This window comes from Fundulus heteroclitus, chromosome 14 (assembly GCF_011125445.2).
Source record: "Fundulus heteroclitus isolate FHET01 chromosome 14, MU-UCD_Fhet_4.1, whole genome shotgun sequence".
Taxonomy (NCBI): domain Eukaryota; kingdom Metazoa; phylum Chordata; class Actinopteri; order Cyprinodontiformes; family Fundulidae; genus Fundulus; species Fundulus heteroclitus.
Genome location: NC_046374.1, coordinates 7,569,641 through 7,587,311, shown reverse-complemented (window position 1 = coordinate 7,587,311; position 17,671 = coordinate 7,569,641). Strand labels below are relative to the sequence as shown.

At 46.1% G+C, this 17,671-nt stretch overlaps 1 protein-coding gene across 1 annotated transcript in view; it reads right to left on the bottom strand.

The window, feature by feature from the left end:
* Positions 1 to 418: 418 nt before the first annotated feature.
* dock11 (dedicator of cytokinesis 11) overlaps positions 419 to 17,671 on the bottom strand; it is a gene marked incomplete in the record, with an annotated part of 95,834 nt that continues 78,581 nt past the window's right edge. The window contains 12 exon segments of the mRNA XM_036146209.1: positions 419 to 625; positions 6,444 to 6,582; positions 6,674 to 6,774; positions 7,061 to 7,251; positions 8,757 to 8,967; positions 9,368 to 9,514; positions 9,690 to 9,803; positions 14,139 to 14,261; positions 14,486 to 14,592; positions 14,877 to 14,934; positions 16,792 to 17,007; positions 17,558 to 17,671. Coding sequence (XP_036002102.1) covers positions 536 to 625; positions 6,444 to 6,582; positions 6,674 to 6,774; positions 7,061 to 7,251; positions 8,757 to 8,967; positions 9,368 to 9,514; positions 9,690 to 9,803; positions 14,139 to 14,261; positions 14,486 to 14,592; positions 14,877 to 14,934; positions 16,792 to 17,007; positions 17,558 to 17,671 — 1,611 coding nt within the window.

Sequence of the window (17,671 nt, the reverse complement as noted above, 5' to 3'; positions counted from 1 at the left end):
ACAAAAACCAAGCACTTTGCATCACATCTCGATGCTTCTTGGCTTTCAAGCGTGTCACAATAAACCTGGTTGTGTTAGTTAAAACTTGGCATAAAAAAAACAAAACAAAAAAAAAAAACACTGAAGTGCAGCTAAGAGATGCTTTCAGAAGTGCTCCGCTGTGGAAAAGGTGGACCGAGGAAGGGAGAGCGGCGTCCTGCAAAGATCCTCAGGGCAACTTTGCAGAGCGAGAGAGCGGACAATTGGTTCAACGTGGAAGTACAACAAAAAGTGCGTCGCGTTCTGGAATTCACCTCAGCTTTTTCTGACATGCACACATTTAGCGCAGGTTTTTCTAATACATTCTGAGAAATACTGCTCCTGTGGGGGGACCATCCCAGCTATGTTTGCTGTTCTGTTGTTTTGTTTACGCCAGGTTCCTCTGCTCATCAGGCAGCGATGCAACAGATAGGCAGCGGACAATGTCGCCAGGAGTGGAGCGGATAAACATGTTGGGGTGGGGGTGGTAGAAAACGCAGAGGGGCTGTGTTTGAGGTCAGCTCAGGTCTGTGGACGTCCCGCTGATGGCGCGGAAAACATGGAGAGAGTTCTGCAGCAGCGATCGCATCATGTCCTCCTGGTAGATCTGATGGGTCAAAAAGAGAAATAAAAACACAGAATTAAGAGAAGAGCTCGGGGATACACATGCTCCAACCTGCACACACACTCAGCTGCATGGGCTGATGGGATGGGGGGGGGGTCAGAACAGGCAAATGGGATGAATGCACACCTGGTGAGAAACAACAAGCAGAATGGCTCGCATCGCGCTCATGCTTGATTTGGATTGCTGAGCAAATGTGGTTGACGGGTGGCGGAGCGGGACTCCAGCGTGGCCAGTTGTGTTTACCAAAGCGGGGCTGCAGCTCAGGCATAAAAGCTGAAGTGGCTGGCCAGCAGAGTGGTAGGAGACAGCCATAGCAGTGGACAGTTTACAGCAGCACATCCTGTTTTCGTCATATGCTGCGAGGCCACGTCAACGCTTTGCCGGTCCCAAGAGAACCGCTGGCTGGAAACATTAGAGCGCCGTCTTCTCTGCGGGATGTTCGCTGCTCTCTACACGCCGGCTTTAAGATGAACAGCGCGGCAGCTACGGGTCCCATCGCAATACAAGTTGCTTTTAATCGCTGTTTATTGTTGTTGTTTTTAGGCTTGGAGCTGGTGATGCTGATTAAAGGTTGAAAGGAAGCTACTACAGTCCTGGTCAAAAGCATACACAGTCATTTTTCACTTTAATGTCAAATGTTATGTGGGGAGGGGGGGAGGGGTAATGATGCATTTGAACTGATGTTTCTATGAATGGATGCTTTTATAAATAAAAAAAAACAAGACAAGAACTGGGTTTGCAAGTTTTTCTGTAACCCACACAGGGTTAAAACTCACACGTAAGCGTAAACACATGCCAACATCCCTAAATGGCTAAATGTCTGCTAGCGGGTTTTTGTAGCCATCCACAAGCTTCTGCCACAAATCTGGCTGCATATTGGAATATTCTTGTCAGAATTGTTCAAGCTTATTTAATTTGGTTGGTTTCCGGGCCCAGGCTAGACATTTTTAATCAGGCCCACTGCAGGAGCCTAATGCTAGCCCGCGTTAGCTAGTCCAAAATCACATGTTGATGTGTGTTAGGGATCTCTGTCCTGTCAGAAGACCCACATGTGTCATCAGGCCCAATCACCCAATGATCAGACCCAAAAAAAAAAAGGAGTTTTTAGCAAATTTATCAATGCTGCAGTTGTTGGAACACCAGCTGTCCAAACTTTTTACAACCACCGCTTGGCAATAGGACGGCGCTTTCTCTATTTTAACCTTTGACACGCCTGTGTTTGGAAGGGAGCGGTGTGGACGCCACCTTCTCTAGATCATTACCCCGCTGAAAGAACCAACGATGGACCAAGTTGCAGCTCAGTGACAGCGGACGTTTAAAACATCCTGGTATTTCAGAGTTTGACGAGGAACAGACCCCAGCCCCACAGATCCCCCCGCCATACTGCGGTCAGGCTACGACAGAAAACTTTGGCATCGCTCCTAAAGGCCCAGATCCTCGATAAGCCTCATTTGCTCTTTAACACAACTATTTCTTTCGCCAACCTCTTTATTAATTGTTTTAACTGCAGATGTGGGCAGGTTCAGGCAAGTAGGTATTTCAGTGTCATTTCACGCGTCATCCATCATTTAAATGGAAACAAAAAGACACAGTAACTAATTGGCACTTTCTAGAAAAACGTGACATTGAATGAATTCCTTACATTGGTCTTAAAGGAGTTGTTGGGAGTATCTAGAATTGTGCCATGACTTATTTGGGTAAATACTGAATAAATGTTCTGGTCTTGTTTATTTGTTTCGTTCAGGGTGAGATTGCGTTAAAGGTTTAAGGCTTTATACACATCTTTTTCAGGGGAGCCATCAACGCAGGAAAAATGTCCGCAGATTTTAGAGCCAACTCCAAGACTCCCAAAGAGGAGGGTAAAGATGTTGGAGAGCTTTTGGACAGTTTTTTTTACATAAAACCAAAAAAAAAAAAAAAAACACACCTTTAGATTTGTGTACAGGACAAACCGTATAAAATAAATAGGAAAGACTTTCTCATTTGGTTTCCTAAATGTTAGAAGGCTGAAAGACCCAAACAAAACAATAATGCTAGCTCTGAACATGCAGTTGTACGGTAAATTTCATGACAAGGTAACATAAAAAAGGGAAAAACAAGAGGAAGTCTGTAACAGTCACTAGGACTCTAACACTCTGGTAGCTGTATCTCTACCAGAACACTAAAATCGACGTTCCAGCCTAGAGAGCCCACACTACGGCTGAGACACCGCGATAAATCCACATCTCCGTGTTCCAAAGGAAAGCTTTTGGCTCGTCAACCCACAAGGCTTCAGCAGCCCCGGCGCTCATGAGGAGACAGGTTCTGCGAGTACGGTTGCGTGACTGGAGGCGATCGATGGCAGCGGTCCAGGTGTCGTGTTTACAGACAGACTGCTTTGGTTTGGAATGTAAAGCTGCAACCAGACTTGTAACAGAGGAGAGATGTTGAGTCTTATGTACATTTGCAGCTATGTAAATTTTATAACCTGGATCCAAAACACGGAGTGCAAATGTAATGGTGATTTGATTAAAGGTGTCACATTTGCATCTTTTTTTTTTTTTTTTTTTTTGAGGGGGGTTCCTATTTTTATACTCTGAGCAGCACCACTGTCGGATGGCGATCTGCTCCGCTCGGAAGGAGTAATCTGATGGGCTCGTCGGAGAAGAAAATTAGGTGGATGCAGAGTATGCCAAAACAACTTTCTATCTACCTGTGCTGGGTGCAGATCTTTCCGCATAGCTGCATTGCATTAAACTGCACGAGCTCTATCACTTTCAGTTAGATCCAAAAACAACAGTCAAGCCAGAAAGTGCCCCTGTAAGATACCACGTCTTCACATTTTACAAAAACAGACCTGAATGGACTAACAAAAGGGGGATGCAAAATTATAGCTGGTGTCTGAATAAAAAGATGAAGCTGTCAAACGCTGAGGGGTGCCATTACCTGCGTTTCCTCAAAGCTAAAGGCCAGCACATTGGAGAGAAGAAGGAAAACTGGTTAGTAAGACGAAAAATCACACACACTGAACCCAATCAAGAACAAAAGAAACAAGTACACAGGGTCACAATCTCAGTTGTAATTTCATTACTTTCCTGCTGTCATTAGTGTAATCCTACTCGCAGGGATTTTAAAAGCAGACATTGTGCAGGCCATCTGATATGATGAATCCAGTCATTTGTTTCCAGGAAGTGGTCAAGAGGAAATTCAGTTTTCAGTAATTCCTGGATGTTCAGTGAACGCGGATTCCAGTTGTGAGTCATTATGAGGCACTTGGAGTCCGATTCTGAGCAGCGTTGAACATTAAGCTGCAGCTAGGACATCCATCCATTTCTCACACGTCTATCCCTTGTTGTGGGGTTGCGAGGCAGCTGGGACATGGATGTCAAAAAGCCCCAAAGACTTGGCAATAGGACGGCGCTTTCTCTATTTTACCCTTTGACACGCCTAATAAGATCTCTATGTGAGGCTACTTTGTATATGTTGTCATGCTACAGCCACAATGTTCAATTATGTGAGTTGTTCCACTTGTGTGAGACAGATCAAAACAAAGCACCACATAGCTGTGACGTGATCCATGAGAAAGAAAGGAAGTAGCATATTTTTCACAAGGTGCACCGGACTAAATATTCTTCCCAAGTGTGTAATATCACTCCGCCCCTTCACGTACACAGCTCTCTCCTGAGAGGGAGAGCTATGTGTCTCTGTCGGTAGGACAGAGTAGTTGAACTACACTCCCCTGTTTCTAACATAAGGCCAAAATAAACCTAACTTTTATATAGAATTAACTTTTAATAGGTTTATTGTTGTTAGCGCGTACTCCAGGCACAGGCTGCCTAAAGCCTCCCACATACTCAGGTGTAATGTGTGCATACTGTGAGCTGCACGATGATTCTCCGTGGACGTTTTAGCCTTCATAGTTGAGCGTACTGTTTCCTACATTTCTTGTGGGAAATTGCTACAATTCCCACACTTTCTGCTAATGAGACGAAGCGGCGGAACGGATGGTAAAATGTGTGATTAGCTAGCTGAGCACCTAGAGCCGTTTCTTTTCCAGCACACTCCCATCTGTCAGTGAGAACAGAGAGGGACTGTGATGCCACGCGTCCTTGTGACCGCCTGCTTGGAGCAGCTCATTGTATCAAGCTTGGTGTCACATATAAAACAGTTCGATGTAAAGACTTCTTGGCTCTGAGAAGTTTATAGTGTGACACAGCGTACGCGGTCGTAAAAATTGAGCTCTACACGTACCTGCACGCCTCGAGGAAGCGCAGACCTCCACGGAGTGAACTACACCAGAGTATGTGGGGGCCTTTATGCACTTCTAGTTTTGACATTACAGTCAGGCAGTCTTGTAGACAGCTCAGGGGTCCAATCAGGTAGTGACACAGTGTACTGTAATGCTCCGGATATCCATTGGCGGAGCGGCTTCATCGCTAACCAAAGTCGTGCTTACACATTTTAACAGATTTTTGTACCACATTGTACAACATTAAATCGATCAGTAAGCGCAACGGTAATCATATACAAGGCGCACCATCATTTTTTGAGAAAATGTAAGGATTTTAAGTGCCCTTATAGTCCAAAAAATTTCCCACAAGCCTAGAAGGAGACACAGCAAACATGTGGAGGTTGCTCTGGTGGACACCATATGACTGGAAATCTGAACACAGCATTCCCAGATGATGAAACATGATGGTGGCAGCACCATGCTGGGGAGCAGGGTTTTCAGCAGGGAAGCTGCAGGGAAAAGCCTTTCAGGCTAAAAACTGACTAGAGACATGGAACAGGACAATAACCCAAGGCATACAGCAAGAGCCGGAGTGGAATGGTTCTGATCGAAGCACATTCTCACGATACAACGGCCCAGTCTATGTCCAGAATCTGTAAAACGCAGCTTAGACTCAGAGGGCTGAATACAGATACAGCAGCCTGTGGTGACAAAATGGGAAGAACCTTAAGAAGTAGGAATATTTGATAAATACCCTTCTCAGAAAAGCTATAATCAGCAATAAACACTCTGCGTGATTAAATGTTAACGTGTTTACGAATGTGTTTACGACTGTGTTAACTTTGACGTCCTCAGTGTGTCTTAAGCGCAGACATCAGTTTGCACTGTGCCGATTATTATCTGGTTCCACACTTGAGCTCGTCATTCAGGCAGAGATAGCAGGTCGGAGGTGTCGGCTGCCGTTATGTGACTTTGCATGTTCTTTTAAAGCGTGGGTTAGTCCACAGAGATTAGATTTGTCTTGTTTTGGTGTTGTTGGTTTTGTTTGTTTGTTTTGTCTTTAGGTATCACTTCTTCAATTTCTAGAGAATTTGTCTGGAGGCATTAACAGGAGGTGTAAATAATTCCTCCAAAGGCTCCGGTGAAGCCTGAGGAGAATTATGTGCTCTTTCTACTACATTTATGCACACAGCTAAGAGCATCTTATAGCTGCGAGGGCAGAGAAGTCAGCATGAATTGATCAGATGATCTAAACTAAATATCCAGGAGGCTACAAAATAAATAATGATGTATGTGGCAGTTTGTTTATGCTTCAGTTTGATGGCAGCTGCGTGTCGCCGGAGATTTGGAGAAAAGTCCTGCGATGCATCAGCTTTTCTCAACAACAACAGAAAAAGAGAAAAAAAGAAGGGAAAGATGTGAGCGGACGCCCTTTCCTCTCGCGTAACCTAGGTGACCAACGGCTGGAAACCAAGCTGAGGTTTGGACTTCCAGCGCCGTCAGACACCAAAAAGGAAGGCGTGGCCCCAGGATGCTGACCTCAGACACATTTCGGCATGACTTGTGCGCAGCAGCTAGCATCCAGGTTACCTGCTCGTGGATGATGTCGGACAGCTCCTTCACCATGTCCTTAAAGTTGGACTTCAGGCCCTCGTGGTACTCGAACTGGTCCTCCTTGATGATCCGCTCGTTAATGTCCAGCGCCATGCTGCACGCCTCCACAAAACGTCTGCGGACAGAAAAGACCCAGACGCGAGCTGTGAGCAGAAGCGGATGGACCCCGGGGCGCACCTCACGCGATGGTGGCGCCAGCCGCTTACCTGAAAACCTCCTTGAGCTCTTTGACTTTCTTGCCGCCGGACGAGCCGGATTTGCTCTCGTCGAGGAATGCCCTGGCATACGCCATGGGGCCCGCGTTCACCTGCGGCCACAAGCAGACGGAACATGCCGGAGACTTGTCGAGCTTTCGCCACAGATATCAGAGCCGGCAGATATTGTCGAAGCCTAATTGTCGACCGCTGAACAGCTCCCGCGCTTTAACGCTGATCCGCGCGTGTCTCAGCAGGCGGGATCGCACGGATCAAACGGGAAAGTGACTGCTAAAGATTTCTGGGAGTCAGGCCATAAAACGAGCACTGAGACGGTGCTGATTTCATTTAAGGGTGCCCAAGGGGGGGCTAAGGCGGCAGGGGGCGTGCTTTGTGTACCTGCACGGAGACGCAGCCCTGCAGCTTGAGCTGCAGCTGGATCATGTCCACCTCCTGGCTGGAGCACAGCTTGGTCAGCTCGGCCGTGCGCGCCTTCATCTCGTCGATGGCCACGTCCACGGGCTTCAGCTCCACCTGCCTCTCCCCCTGCACCTCGATGCGCTTCTTCACGTACGGGAAGGCGTTGACAGCTGGATGGGGGAGAGCGCACGCATGCCGGGCTGAGTCACGCACGCACAGGTAAAACACGAGGCAGAGGCAAATGGACAAACACACGGCTCGCTCTGCAGCTGACACCTCAGGCGTTTGTGTAAACACGGTGTGTGTAAACACGGAGTGGAAACGCCGCAGGCTGCGTGTCTGTGCAGCAGATAAGCGGGCTGACCAGATGACGGCTGGAGATGGATGGGGACCGCTGTGGCCGCTGATTGCTTCAGCGGGCGGGTGGTAGCGGGTGTCTAACAGGAACCCAGATCTCACGCCATGATTGCTGCACGTGTCAAAGCGGAGCAGAAAATGGATCTGATGACTCGGGTTGTTTTTTTTTAGCACTCCAATGACGGCGCATATAAATGCCCTCTGGATGTGCTGAAGGTGCTGTCTGATGGGAACTGTAAGAAAAACACAAACTGCTTTGTTTTTTTAAACTCAGCGCCACGTTGCAACAGGGCGCAACAAAAGCATTCAGACTTCTGGAACTTTCTCCCCTTTCTCTTATAACTCGGCTAAGTTTCCCTTGGATCTGATGTGATTGACCAACCCGTCACATATGAATGTAAAGAGAAGTAGCATGGCGTCCCCTACAGCATGATGCTACAACTCCCCGCTCTCGCCTTAGGGATGCTGTGTCCAGGGTAAGGTGCAGCTCTAGATTTTCACCATGCAGCTCTGATCTCTGCAGCTCCTCCAGCTTTACCACGGCCCTTCAGTGAAAACACCTGCAGCTTTACAAAATCAATAATATATATTTCCTGTTAAATGCTCTTCCCTGGGAATGTGTCTGTGTGCACCACACAGGCAAGTTCTTGGATAAACGCTTTTATAGCCAGGTCTATGGGTTTGGACGGGTGGCCACGTTCTGGTATGTTAGCAGTCCAGGCATGTCCTGTTTTCAGATAGATGATAGACCGCACAGAGCTCTGGGAGATTGTGTTAGAACCCAAACCTCTACAGAACCTTCTCCCTGACCTGTCTGCCGGGTTCCTTGGTCTCCAGGATGCTGTTTGCTCACTAATGTTCTCTAACTCACTAATCTTTCGTAACATTAGTGATGTTCTCTAACAAACTTCTGGGTTTCCAGCGTTCACTGGGCGAGAGGCGGGGTTCACCCTTCACAGGTCGCCAGTCTATCACAGGGCAACACAGAGACAGACAACCATTCACACACACACACACACTCACACCTAAGGAGAATTTAGAGAAGCCAATTAACCTAACAATCATGTTTTTGGACTGTGAGAGGAAGCCAGAGTACCCGGAGAGAACCCACGCATGCACAGGGAGAACATGCAAACTCCATGCAGAAAGACCCTGGGCAAGGGTAGGACTTGAACCCAGGACCTTCTTAGTGCTACCCACTGTTCCACTGTGCAGCCCGATTTTTACTCGTATCATTTATCATTCAACGTGGAAGGAAAAGGAGCTTGACAGAACGTGAGGACGCTTTGAGGCGCCGTCTGTCTGCGTGCGTCCTTACTTGTCAGGACGGTCCTCCGCTTGCACTGCTCCTCCACGCCGCCGTGTTTCTTCCCCGACAGCGTGTACGGCGTCTCGAACACAAAGCGGCTGATGTTGTGGCACTTCTCGAAGTCCGTCTTCTTCTCCGGCGCCTCCTTCTCGTCGAAGTAGGGCTTGACGAACGTCACTTGGACGTAGGCGAACCGGGAGTCCAGCTCCTTGGCGTTCACCTGCGCGAAAACGGAGGAAGGGTCCAGGGGTTAAGACGAGGACGTCAGGCACAGATCAAAGCTGGACCTGCCGCTGAGCGAGGACGACGGCAGCATCAAAGATATTATTGTAGGTTTGAATCCTTTGGCTACCACACCACATAATCTACACCGGACCTCTGGAACCAAGGAGAATGAAAGCGGTCAGAAATCAGTGTAATCTATCAACTGAGACTCCATAATGAGTTCTGGTGGTGGAAAAAACAACATTTCCCAGCATCATCTTGGACTAATGTTATTTTCTGACTCAACACAGCAGCGAGGGTGTAATGCCAAATCCATTATTTACATTCCCGGCTGCATCTCAGCTCATAATGCGGCCCGCCGTTAAAAGTCAAGTTCACGTGTCTGCTGGCCGCACCTTGTTGGAGTCCTGAATGATTTTGACGTTTTCTGGACCAAACTTGTCCCCGTAGAGGGTGAGCAGCCGCTGGGAGATCTCCGACAGGCCGGTGAGTTTGGGCTCTTTGTAGATGTACTCCTTTCCATCTTCCTCCTCAAAGAAGCCCTGCCAAAGAGAGCAGATGTTCACCGAGGGACGCTGACGGCCGGCTTTGCTTTAAGAGCGTAGAGGTCTGTAGCTTTAAGAGGACCTGAAATGTTTGGTCTGATTCGTGGGAAAAAAAGGGGAAGGGTTTTTTTTTTTTTTTTTTTTTTTTACATTTACAGATATGGAAACTCACCTGCCCATAAAACGCGACTCGGAAATACGTCCCGAGCATCCTGCGGCCTGACTGGGTCACCTCGATGATTTTGTTGTAGGCTCTGTGAAGAGTGTCGTACAGCCGGCTCAGTTTCTGAAAGAAAAACAACAAGAGGAGAGACTATTAGGAGCGGGTTGGTCGTCAGCTGCTTTTTGTCATATACAAGAGGAGAGACGTGCAGGCAGATAAGACAAGAGCAGGGGGTAATAAAGGTGGAGGAAAATGAAACACGGCCAATGTCTTCCACCCCATGCATGAAGCGCTGCATCCTCGGTGCACAGCATCCTTCCTCCCCAGCTGCTGTTTTCAGAACCATGGCAGCTCTCCACACACCCGATAAGTCTTTACATCACCGCTGTTATTTGAAACTTTTTTCCATAACCCTGTAAATAAGTAGGTTGTTGTTTTCTCAGGAACAAATAAGCACGTTTTGTACTTTTATACTCAGTTGCACATTGAGTGCAGTATTTGTTTTCCCCTTGGAGGAAGATAAGATAAGATAAGATAAGATAAGATAAGATAAGATAGGCTTTATTGATCTCAAATTGGAGAAATTCACATGTCACGTCAGCTCAGAATCAGTAATCATAGGAAGAAGATGTGAAGTAGGACGAGGTGCATCATATATATACAGTGTGTCCTCATTATACCCTGGACTGCAGGAAATTACTGTAGAGTCTCTTGTTCCTGTAGTTTTTGTTATTATCTGTGACCGTGTGGACGCTTCCATTTTACCTGTCGCTTTGCTGCTGGTAGGCCTGCATTTCCCCCACTGAGGGACAATAAACGTTATTTTCATTCTGTTCACATGACATAACTGGCTAAACAGGTCAGGACAAAAATAAAAAAATAAAATAAAAAAATGTGTCTTTAAATAAGGTAATGCTGGTTTGAAGAGCTGAGGATACAAAACTGTGATGTTGTTGATTATGGTGAGGAGCTGGTATGAAACGAATTTTAAGAAAACATAATAAGTAGCAAAAATAAAAACGAGCAAAAAGTATGGTAAAATCAATGATTCATTATTGTTTAAGTCTAGAAGTACACTGACCTGTGTATCAATAAAACTACAGATTTAACTATTTAGGATCAAATGAAATTTGAAAAGGGTGCTAATATGGGTGCATGTTGAGAGAATGTGCTCTCGTTTAACTATATTGTGAGCTCATTTTACTAAATTGAGCTCTAATTTTAAGCATACTAAAACGAGAGCACAATTTAGTGAACATGGTTATAGAACATTGTCTGCACGATCTACTTAAACGTGGCCACAATATGTAAAACGTGCACTCAATATTGTCTTGACACATGTAAACATGAGCACGTTATAGTATATTCGAGATCTTGATCTAGCAAAACGCACCCACGAATAATTAAAACGTGTGCTCAAATAAGTTTTATTAATTCGAGGGCTCAATTAAAGGAAACGTGCTCACATATTATCACGACCTGAAAAAAAATATCACTTAAAGTGAGCTCTACCGGGCTCCGTATGGAAGAGCTGAGGGCAGCAGCAAACAATGCCTCATTGTGAGTTCTTGTTTTTACTTTGGGTAAATTTAGAGGACCCTTCTCAGATGCTCCGTGGCTTACACACCAACATCTGATACATGTGGGATTAAGACCATTAGTACATATTATTGAAACACCTTAAAATCCATTCTAAAACCCTAAAAAGAGCCAAGGAAGAGTTTAGAACTAGGATAATGTGAATTCCTGGCCTTCCAAAGCATCGTATCTACGATAGATTTGAAATGTGCACCAATAGCCCGTGAGTCATCAGAAGGCCCTGCAACAGAAAACATCACAATGGAAAAGAATGCAGTATCTGCCAGCGAACATGTATTAACTAATAAGTCTTAAAAGGGAGCCTTGTGGAACTCCATGTCCTGTCCTGCAACATTTAGATGCTGGATTTCCCTTGTTTGCCAAAAAAATGTATGTCAGATTGGATTAGAACCGCGTCAGAACAGCCCTGGAGAGAGGTCTCCCATCATTAGTCCACTGAGTAAAATGTACTGCACTTAAGCCTGATCATACCAGTACTGATGGTTTGTTCAGATCCAGGTGAAGAAATAAACCCAGTCTCTGTGATACCATTCATTTCAGAAAATTGCTTAACTCTGTTTAAAAATGGCAAATGAGAGACGGGTCTGTTTTTCTTATGCATGGAGGTGCTGAGGGATATTTCTCTTTAGGCAGGATTTAGCGACGGCGGCAGTAAAAGCTTTGGAAAAGATCCTAATCAGAAGAAAAGATCTAACATAATGGAAGCAATCTTGTTTGAGAGAAGGAGAAGGAGGAGAAAGTTGAATGATGCCAGTATTGAAAGGTGAGGTGCCAGTTTTAATTGCCAAATGACAGGGCCAAGCCTTGTAAAAGCGTGTATCATCCACGTCATACCATAACACTTCACCCTTCAGCTATGTGCTCCCTTTGTGCTGCTCTGGCACATAAAAGCCAACTCAAATACAATAAAGTTGTGGTTGTAATAAAACCCAAATGGGGGAGTACTCGATATCTTTACAAGGTGCAGGAGGATAATCTAGCAGCTTACCTAATAAAAATCAGATAGACAATTGACTGAAAGGAGCTGCATTGAGCAGAACACTGTTAAGTTGAGCCCCAGCCTTCTAAGACGAGCCTGTACGGCTGGTTTTAGGCTGCTTCAGCTTACAGGCTGGCGGTGGCAGCTCTTCTGGGACAACATTTCAACATGCCCGAGACTCAGCAGGGGAAATAAACAAGATATATTGTACAACCGCGTCTGACTGCCAGCGCTCAGGTCCAGAACAAAACCAAAGCGCGTCCCTTGCAGATGTTCCAGCTCCTGTCGCTGGTCTCAGACGGCTGTTTGCTTCCTCTGGGCTTTTAAACCGCTTTTTACTTTTCACCAAAGACACCACGAGGAGCGACGGCAACCTTTCGGAGCATCTCAAGACGAATTGACTCTGAAAAAAATGCATCTCTGCTCAGCAGGAAAATCCTAAAGCCAGAAAGGTGGAGCCCTTGTAAGCCCACACCCTGATCTCTATTATGCACTGGAGTGCTAATAGCCCACTATTAGAACGAGTCGCTTTGAAGCCACCAGCCACCATATTGGTACTCCCTATTTCCCCCCAGTAACTAGGGAATATGTGCGCTACAGCATGGAATAATGAGGATTTTCTCATGTTCGGGGGGGCTTAAAACTTTGAAAATTTCAAATGCTATATACTTTTATGTTATGTTCTAAAACTATCAAGTACTGAAAAAGTCATGTGCTGAAGTATTTTGCATTTTATTTAATAAAAAAAAAATATATATATATATATATATATATATATATATAACATTTATAAATATATAAATAACAATATACAAAAAGATATATATATATATATATGTACATATATATATACATATAGACATACTCTATTTTGCTGTGTGCTTTAGAGTGTTTAGTGTATCATTTTGTTGATTTGATAGACTTCTTTTGTAAAGTGTCTTTGAGGATTTAAAAAATGCTTTTAAATAAAATGTATTATTTTTATCATCCATCCATCCTTTTTTTAACACGCCCATCCCTTGTGGGGTGCTGGTGCCTATCTCCAGCTGTCAATGGGCGAGAGGCGGGGTACACTCTGGACAGGTCACCAGTCTATCACAGTATAATAATAATAATAATAATAATAATAATAATAATAATAATAATAATAATAATAATAATAATAATAATAATAATAATAATAATAAATTGTAGATGGGCCAAAATTGTTGTTACCCATATGGTTAGGGCGAATGCCTTCTGGAGAAAAAGTTTTGGTCTTCCAACAAGACTCTGACTCCAGATGCACATAAAAGCTGATTTTAAAAATGGACAAAGCAGGCAGTGAGGAACGGGCTTCCAGGATTTCAACCGGCTTAAACGAACTGCAACCACTCTGACAGAACGGGTGGTCGAACATCCGGCCGGTACTACACGGTCAATTTAGAGGCATCGCGTGTGTTTTCAGGGTGACGCCTTGGAGCAACACCAGAGACGCAAACATTAACGACATCCTGCGAGACGTGCTGTGGTTATTCATGCGGAGCGCGTAGAGGTCACGTGGGATGGGATCGCTGAGCCCGCCGGCGCTAAACAGCCCCACGGATGTGACCCTGCGTCGGCGTGCAGCTCTGCTTTTTATGCGCAAGACCTTTCAGCACCGCCTGTCAGTTGGGGACTAACGAGTGGCTCGCCTGGAAGAGAGAAGAATCAGCGTTGCGTAAAATCCTCTGTCACAGCCCACATGACTCAGAACGAGTTGAGCAGGTTGAGGAAAACGGCCGAGTGGAGGAAATGCTGGTTTCGCCGTCATAGAGAGTGAATGGGCGGTCAAATGGAGAGATGCTGATAAAACAAACAGCTAACCCAGGCTGAGGAGTGCGGGGAGGATGCTCTCCTACCTCGTAGTCATGGCGCTTCTCGTAGACAGGGATGATGAGTTTGGCCACGTGCGTGATGAGCTCGTAGCGTTCGGCCTTCCACAGGGCCTCGGCGCAGACCTCCAGGTGCTCCACCAGGACTTCCTGTGACGGGGGGGGGAGAGAGAGAGAAAGGGAAGATCAGGTCCATTTTCAGCAGAAAGGTCTCCTTCAGAATATTATGAGCTCTGCTGTATTAAAGCCTGGCTTAAAACTGTTGACACACGTTCCAAAAAACAACAGATGAGTCTTCTTTAGAGCATCTGACTCTGCGCTTGTCAAAACCAATTAGCAGTGCGTGCAATGAGAAGACAATAAGCAGGCCACACCTCTGTGTAGTAGACGTCCTGCATGCCTGTGTCCTCTTTCATGGCTGCTTCCTCGTCGATGTTCAAGGTGACCTTCTTGAAAGCGGCCAGGCCGCACGGGAACAGCTCTGATCAACGGGGGGGGGGCAGAAAAGAAAGACTCGCGTCACGCGCCTGATCGACTCACACTAGGTCCATTCGGAGGAATTCCTCCTGCATGGAGAGCAACTCTGTGGGTCAGCTGGTCCCACGGGAGAGCGGAGAAAACGCCAACACAGACGCCGTGCTTCAGAGATAAGCCGGCGCTGCTAACCGCTCGAAGACGGCCGCCTCACATTTGTTTGGGGGGGGGGGGATTATTTTAAGGCGAGATTTGCATGAGACAGTAGCGTGTGTTTGTGTTGGGACTTACTTTTTCTGTGCAGATATTCGGCGACCAGCGCGGCCACGTGGACGTAGCACATGGCGGCCTGCGGAGAGAGAGCGGCACAAACAGCGGGTCAATGAAAAGAGAGTCGAGCCTCAGGAACACGACACTCGCAGGATTCCACACGGCTCGCATGCCACCACGCCGACGTCCCCGACGAATGGAAACCAAACCATAAAAACATTAAAGAAACAATCAGCCCCGATGATGCAGTCAGACCTGGAAACTTTCCTGTGAAGACACTAATACCTTTGCGCCAATTATCTTAAATTGCTCTGTTGTTCTCGGTTGACATTTTGTCCTGCATTCAGATTCCGACCGCTTCATACATTCCAAAGGGCAATTCTTTTGTAACCTAGTTTTGGATCAAATTATCCCTCTCACGTCTATTGGTGGCACTAATTGGAAAATAAATATAACAAAACATTTTTTTTAAAGTTAACACACAGTCTATGAACAAAGCGATAATAGACAAACAAATGACTTTGTGAGTGGATGAGGACCTGTGTACACTGAGCGGGACGGTCAGGGAGCTAAAAGAACTCGTTAAGGTGTTACCAAGTGTCCACAACATTAATTGCGCCGCGAAAAGGGAACTTGCCCTTTGATTTGAGCATAATAAGATGATCTGCCAATGGAATGAGTATTGTTTCACCTAAAATAAGATAATTAGATATAATGCAATTTAAAATAGAGGATGGAGATGAATTGTTCCTATTTTATTCCTATTATTCCTATTTCCTTTGGCAGATCATCTTATTTACCTGCTTAAAATCAACGACAAATACACTAGTTTCAGGGACATTTTACTAATTTATAGCTCCCCTTTTTTGCTGTGTTTGCCAGAAACGCTAAACAAATTGTTGGTTCACAAACGTGAGCGTGCAGAGTTTGCTGCTTTCAGCCGGGACCTCGACTGGAACCGCGTGCTTTAGTCCGATGAGGCTAAGCTGGAACACTTTCCGGTGGCTTTGGTGTGAAACAACGGATGGATATGCAGAAAAAAAGCCTGGTGGCAACTTGTAGGCATGGGGGAGGGACGGTGATGCTGTGGCTCACAGAGATTATCAGCGTGAGATCACGCAATGGAAAAAGATTTTTAAATGTATTAATGGATCATTAATAGTCTTTCCCAAAGGAGCTAATAATTATGGACGGTGCTATAAATAACCCAAGCCTACGAAAGGCTGTGACTCTCAATTAGGTCATGAAACTATTAAAAGTGTTTTTAAATGACCTGGACACAGAAAGCAGCTTCTTGAAGGCCTTAGTTTTGTTTTTAGTTTTCTAGAACCTAACTTTGAGATGCAGTGCACCTGTTCGTGCACCACTGGTGCAGCTTCCTAAGACTTGTTGGTCTTTTGGGTAGAAGCAACATGTCAACATACTGAAAAGGAAGCAGGAAGCACGCAGTAAACTAATGAAAGCCTTGCAGATTACGGTATGTCCAGTGCGGGCCTTTTCATTTTGTGCCTTTTAATTCCCACTACTATCCCTTAATGATTGGCCTCAGTGGCAGCTTTTAATCATCGTTTACGTTCCTACTGTCCAACACTTCAAGACCCATTAAAGTCAATGGCGGAGGGTGGATCACGAATGCTGGGAAGATATTTGCACAGGGCGTTTGTTCCTGAGAAAAAGCCCGCGCCACTCACACATAACACTCTCTCTCAACTTGCACAGCTCACTTATTTGTTGTTCAAATAGCTGCTGTGTGACAAAGAAAGTGAAACATTAAAAGAATTGGAGTGCGCTCTCAAAGCGGGGACCGGTTGGTCCACATTGCAGTCACAAGGGGAAAACAACAAATAGGTTTGGAAGAGATTCTAGGATTTAATTAAAGGCGATGAACAAAAGCCACAAAGTGAAAGCACTTTCCCCCGCCTCCTCCTGCTGATACCTCAGACAGGTCTCCGTTCTTCAGGTGCGCTCTGGCCATGCTGTCCAGCCAGGTGCGTCGCAGCTCGGGGGTGCTGGCGTAGGAGCGCGCCAGGCTGTACTGCAGGTCCAGGAGCATCTCGGGGTCCTTCTCGTGCTCCCTCATCTGGGCCGTGGCCATCAGCACCGTGCGTATCCGCATGGTCAGACCCTTCACCTCGGCGGGGAACGCTGTGGACTGCAGGACAGGGACACCAGGATAAAAACGGTGCGGACAAAAGGTGTAACAACAAGCGGCGCTGGAGGTTTTAGTATATGGCCCGACCAGAGCGAAACATGCCCTCAGCGTTCAGCGATCCTGATTGCTGAGGGCTCAGTTGGACTGAGCAGTTAGCTCAGAAGACAAGTTGCAAGATCAGACAACGCTAAAACTGCACTATTTGTCCACAATAGGAAGACAGATGCTTGGAAAAGTCAAACCCACCATGGAGGTGGCAGAATCCTGTTGCCCAACTCAATGCCTGACAGAATGAGCCTAATGCAGATGATCCGTATACCCTCTGGAGAAAAGTTTACAGTCAGAGCTACTGAGCTATTTGACCACAGAGACAGGAAGTACTGGATGTCTGGAGGAGTCCCACATAACCTAAGATTTGGATCACAGAGGCGTGCTCGAGCAGAATCCTGCTTTTCTTACGAAGAGTTCAGGGCTACACAGAATCTCTCCACGAGTTTCCACACCTTTTTCTACGTAAACTAAATGTTGACCCGGCGAGCTTCTGCTCTACCTTCATAGCCTTGTCGCTGTTGGCGAAGTTGTTGATGATGGAGAGGGACTCCTGGAAACGGGAGCTGCCCGTGAGCGCCACGTCGGAGATCAGCTGGCTCACCGCGATGATGAT